Consider the following 6,258-nt stretch of genomic DNA (forward strand, 5'->3'; position numbering starts at 1 on the left):
TGTATGATGGTTTTACATTTTACAAAGCCTCTTTCTATGCCTCCATGGTGCCACTGAGTCCTTGCAGCCTACATTCTAGAGGAAAGCTCAGAACAGAGAGACGACTGGCCCACAATCACACTCAGTAGCCAGGTGGTGGAACCAGGACTTGTAGCTGAGTGTGGTAACTCCAAATCCCATGTTCTTCCCTCATTCAGCCAACTGTTGTTACCAAGGGAAGGAGACAGGGGTGACCACCTTTTTTGAGTGAAAGCAAGCCATACCACCCCATGCTCAGTTGAAATCCTGGTGACCAAGCTACACAATCACAGGAAAACTGAACAAACATCTCACTTTCCAAAGCTAGCTTTCCAGTCATGCAAGAGGGCATCCTTCCTTCATGTTCACTTTTTCTCACATACACAAAGAACAGCATTTGTTCGAGAATCCAACAGGACTTTATTTGACACAGAATACAACATGGCTGCCAAGAACAGCAAATTAAAAGGTAAAGCAAAAAAGACATGGTTCTATCTAATTTATAATTAAGTAACAGGAGGGCAAGTCATTAAGTGAGTAACAAAACAGTTAAGCTTGATGGAAGAATTCGTTTTCTAGTGCCCATACCTGAAAGACAAAATAAATTGTTTTATTAATTCCATAGTTGGGACTATAAACGCTGCTTAAATATAGGAGCAACTTTAGTTAGAACTCTAAAAAGATGTGAAGTGACTATGAGTGTGCTCCAAGATTGGGTAGTGGCACTGGCCTGTATTTGTCACCATAATTCCCTTTATCTTACCATCCTTCCTGACTTCTTATCTACTAACCCCTTCCTGAGGATGGGCCCTGGCTGTGACACATCTCCCCCAACCTGACAGAAGCCAGTAGCTGCTGGTGGTAACATAGAGGTGAGGGGCAAAAGACATTGCTGGAGGTAATGAAAGGGACTCTTTCAGTTGGCTCCACTTAGCAGCTGAGGCAGTTTGAGTTTCTGGGCTTCCCTGCCTGTTTTCACCTCTATTCCACTAATCAGGCAGTTCTTAGGTAAGAACAAACAGTCTTCAATGTCAAAAATCTATCAACAGGGGCAGCAGTTGGCATGGCGGTTAGGGCAGCTGGATACCACATAGCCAACGTTGAGCCCTGGGCCCATTGGCTTGAAAACTACTGTGTATGTGAATGCCTATGACCAAAATCCCAGTAGGAGAATAGAGAAGGGATTGTGGCATAGCCATCCCCACAAGGGGATGATTTCTCACTTTTCCCACCTCCACCCACCAAGGTGAGCATGTGTGTCCTATAGCAAAACTAAAAAAAAAAGAAAGAAAGAAAATTTAAAAAAAGATGAAAGGATGAGTTAAAAAACAAAATCTATCATCAACTTTTAATTACAACTCTGGTTATATTCAGCATGGTAGAAAGAACTGTGGAGAAAACAGACATGGACTTCAGTGGGTTTCTGATTTCCTCAGAAGCCAAAATTTGGCTTTAACAAGATTATAAAAAATAAATAAGCCCAGCCAGATGGCATAGTGGTTAAAGCAATTAGATCCTATATGGCCAGCTGTGTGGTTTGAGTTCTGGACCCAGTGGCTTAAAAAACATTAGGTGCATGTGCATGCATGCCCAGAATCACAAGAGGGGAATGGAGAAGTTATTGAGGCATGGCCATCCTCCTTCCCTCCTCTCCTAGCAGGGTTCTCTCTCTCTCTCTCTTTCTCTCTGATGAGTACACACACCCTATTTATTTAATTTTATTTATTATTATTATTATTATTATTTTTAAAATTTGCTATAGGGCATATGTATTCACTAGAGAGAGACAGAGAAAGTGAGAAAGCAAGTCGCCAGGCCCGGGACTCGAATTGAGGTTGGCCATGTTGGAGTTCAGCACCTTAACCACCACACCACCTGCTGGTCCCATCCTATAGCAAATTTTTAAAAAATAAAACAAATGAGCCCAGGAAATTTCTTCCACATATAAACAGATTTCTTGAAGACAAGACCCTTCATTATTATCTTACTTAATCTGTTGTCCTGGCCCTTTTTGGATAGTTAGCCTCTGACGAGAATAATTTGTTATACGGACAGAGACCAGGGCACTAGAATTCTGAACCACAGCCTTAATCATCTGTAAGATCAGATCATTTAAGTACTTCTGATAAGAAGTCCATTTGAATACTTCAGAAAATACCTCACCCTCACGGGTTGGAGCTCCAATGTGTGCTAAAGGCTGTAGAACAACCCAGACGTTGGGTATCAGATTAAGTAATGCTGAAGAATTTGTTCGAGAGTCTGATGTTCCCAGTACACTTATAACCCCCACCAGCAGAGTCAACAGCAGTGTCAGAACCCAGTGTGAGGAATTTTTCACACCCACAAGCCTTAGGTTTAGCCCTGGGCTCCTGGACCGGGCAATGCAAGCAATTGGGGTCTAAAAAGTACACGTTTCTGCTCTTGCAGAGTCATTTACAAAGGCCACCTGAAAACGGAGAAGCGTGCTCTGCCGTGATGTATGCTCCTGCCATGGTTCCTCTCCAAATGAAAGCTCCTCCAGGATGGGGAACGCCCAGCTTAGACATCTTTATATCTCACACATTACTTAGCATACATTTTGTTGAATGGAGCCCAATGGTATCAGTTAAATAGGGAGCGTTTGACAGGTTTCTTTCTTTCATTCTTTTTTTTTTTTTAAGAGGTTTTTGCCTTAGGATGTGTGTTCTGATCAGAGAAAGAGAGAGAGAGAGAGAGAAAGAATGAATGAGAAAGATCATCCCCCAAGGGGAATGGTCACACAACAACCCCTTCTCTATCCTCCTCCTCCTGGGATCTTGGGCACGCACACACATGACTGGCATGAGTTTCAAGACTGGGTACGCGACGCAAACCATGGTTGGCCAGGTAGAATCCCAGTAATGTAACCATTATGCCAATTGCTGGTCCCCAGGCAGGTTTTTTCCTTCCTTTTTTCTTAGTTAAAAAAAAATTAAAGAATTATTTTACTTTATTTTATTTATTCATCTATTTATTATTTTTTAATTTGATCTGAGAGGGACAGAGTGAGAGGGAGAGAGAGGAAAAGTGAGAAAGCAAGCTGCCAGGTCTAGGACTTGAACCGTGGTCGGCCATGTGAGAGTCCAGCGCCCCTAACCACCATGCCACCTGCCAGCCCCTTTCTTTATTTTTCATTTTTTGGAGAGGTTTTTGTTATAGGGCGTGGATGTTCGCCAGACAGACAGAGAGAAACAGAGAGATAGAAAGTGAGAAATCACCCCCATGGGGATGTCAATCCCTTCTCCTCCATTGTCCTCTTGGGATCTTGGGCACACACGCACATGTGCCCAGCGTGAGTTTCAGCCACCGGGTCAGGAACTTAAACTGTGGTTGACTACATGGGAATCCAGCAACACAGTGACATAGCCATTACGCTGCTGGTCCCCCTCTTTATTTTTGAGGGCGATTTTTACTATTGGGAGTATGTGCTCACCAGAGAGACAGAAAGAAAGTAAGAAATCATCCCCTAAAGGGAATGGCCATGCCACAATCCTGTCTCCTCCATTCTCTTCTTGGGGTCTGGGTAATCATGCAAACACACCCAGTATAAATTTTATTTTTTATTTTTTGGAGAGGTTTTTGCTATAGGGCGTGTGCGCTTGCCAGAAAGACAGAGAGAGACAGAGATAGAAAGCGAGAAATCATCCCACAGGGAGGATGGCCATGCCACAATCCCTTCTCTTCTATTCTCTCAGGATCTTGGGCACACATGTACATGCGCCTGGCATAAGTTTAAGGCACCGGGTCCAGGACTTGAACCATGGTCGACTACATGGGAGTTCAGCGACATAGACATTACACTAACTGCTGGCAAAACCCCTCCCCCCCCCCCCAGAGATTTTTGCTATAGGGCATGAGCTCACCAGAGAGACAGACAGAGAGGGAGAAAGTGAGGTGAGAAATCACCGTTCATGAGGAATGGCCACGCTGTAATCCCTTCTCCATTCTCTTGGGATTTTGGGCATGCATGTACATGCGCCCAGTGAGTTTTAAGCCACTGGGTCCGAGACTTGAACCGTGGTCAGCCATGTGGGAGTCCAGTGCCTTAACCACTACACCACCTGCTGGCTCCAAGAAAACTCCACTAATAAAGACATATTTAAATAAAAAATCCCTTTGGGCATAAGAAATGTGATAGAGAAAAAAAAGCAATAACTGAAAAAAAAAAAAAAGCATGTGATACACACACACACAGACAATTCAGAGAAAAATGTGAGAGACATAAAAACACATGAATAGTTATTCTACCTCACTGAAAATGCAAAATTTTTAATTGAAATCAAATTGAAATTCTGAAATCAAATTCTAATTTTGATTTAAATTAGATTTAAATTTAAATTTGATTTAAATTTGATTTAAATTGATTTGATTTAAATACTAATTTTTCCTCCAGAGTGGTTAAGATAGCAAAGTTTGGTAATAGAGCAGGAGGAGGAAATGAAAAAAGGAGTATTTCGCTTTAATATTTGAAAAGAGCTTATATTATTAGTACATATTTTGGGACAAGGAAACACTGAGACTATTTGTCAAAAATACATACTTGGGCCAGCCCGTAGCCTAATAGTTAAGGGAGCTGGCTCCCACATGGCTGACTATGATTCAAATCTCAACTTCAGCAGCTTGAGAAACACACTAGGTGCATGTGCATGCATGCCCTAAATCTTGGTAAGATGGAGAAATGGAGAGGGGATTGTGGCATGATCACACCCCATTTGGGCTGTGCTTTCTCCTTCTATCTTTCTGGAGGGCACATGTATCCTCTAGCATTAAAAAAAAGGTCCACATTCTTTATCCAGAAATTCTTTTAGGAATTATTGCCACAGATACACTTTTCACATATACACAATAAGTATGTTCATCCCTACAAATTCCTTTTTTTAAAAAAAGAATTATTTTATTTAACTTTATTTATTTATTTATTTAATTTGACCAGAGACGGACAGAGTGAGAGAGACAAGGAGAGAGGAAAAGTGAGAAAGCAAGCCGCCAGGTCTGGGACTTGAACCATGTGGTAGTCCAGTGACCTTAACCACCACTGCCACCTGCCAGCCCCCCTACAGATTGCTTTTAACAGTGAAAAATAAGAAACCCAGATGTCTATCAGTAGGGACTGATTTAAAAAAATATGATATATCTAGGGCCAGCAGGTGGTGTAGTGGTTCAAAGGTGCTGGACTCCCACATGCCTGACCATGGTTCGAGTCCCAGACCTGGCAGCTTGCTTTCCCACTTTCTCTATCTCTCTATCTCTGTCTCTTTCTGGTGAGCATGTGTACCCTATAGCAAATTGAAAAATAATAGTAATAAATAAAATTAAATACATAATTCTAAAAAATAAATAAACCTATGAAGGTTACCCTCCAATCCTGTGGAAAAAGCTCCACCATTTAAAAAAAGAAAAAAAAAAAAAAAGATGAATTACTATATAGGATGCCCACATTTATGATAAGAAAAAAATATTTATATATGCCTATCTATATGTCAGTACATATACAGAGATAGTCAGAGAAGTTACTAAGAAGCTGTTGCTGGACTGAGTGGGAGAAGGGGTCTGATGTAGGAGATTAATTTTTCTGATACACCTTTTCAGTTATCTGAATTTAAAAATAAATTACCATGTCATGTTTTCTTTTTTTTTTTAAAGGAATATTCTTATTTTCTTCTTCTTTATTAATTAATTATTACTGATTTGACAGAGAGAGAAAGTGAGAAGCCAGGTCCAGGACTTGAACCGTGGTCGGCCATATGGGAATCCAGTTTCCCAACCACCATGCCACCTGCTGATCCATTATGTCGTTTTCTTTCTTTTATTTTTTTAATAATTATTTTATTTAACTTTATTTTTTATTTTAATTTGACCAGTGAGGGACAGAGCGAGGAGAGGAAATGAGAAAGCAAGCCACTAGGTCCAGGAGTTGAACTGCAGTCAGCCATGTGGGAGTCCAGCACCCTTAACCACCATGCCACCTGTCAGCCCCATGTCATGTTTTCTTTACATAATAAAAAAAAATTAAGGTAGCCATGAATGCTGTATCAGAATTAATCAGCATGAGAGTAAACCAATGGAACATGACTAGGGGGACATGTCTAGCTCAAAGCAAAGGTAGCTGATGTTAGGTAGCCCACTGAGCCTTAGTAGGGACATGATTTTGGAAATAATTGATAGTTTGCAGGTGTCTATATTTTCTTTTTTCTTTCTTTCTTTTTTTTTTTTTCTTTTTTG

The 6,258-nt window shown here is 40.9% G+C and overlaps 1 protein-coding gene across 1 annotated transcript in view; it reads right to left on the minus strand.

The window, feature by feature from the left end:
* Nucleotides 1-414: 414 nt before the first annotated feature.
* The window catches only part of RBX1 (ring-box 1), a gene marked incomplete at its 5' end in the record, with an annotated part of 44,214 nt that continues 38,370 nt past the window's right edge, over nt 415-6,258 (minus strand). Inside the window, 1 exon segment of the mRNA XM_014588693.2 lies at nt 415-606. Coding sequence (XP_014444179.2) covers nt 594-606 — 13 coding nt within the window.

Source organism: Tupaia chinensis, unplaced genomic scaffold (genome assembly GCF_000334495.1).
Source record: "Tupaia chinensis unplaced genomic scaffold, TupChi_1.0 Scaffold000294_5, whole genome shotgun sequence".
Lineage (NCBI taxonomy): Eukaryota > Metazoa > Chordata > Mammalia > Scandentia > Tupaiidae > Tupaia > Tupaia belangeri.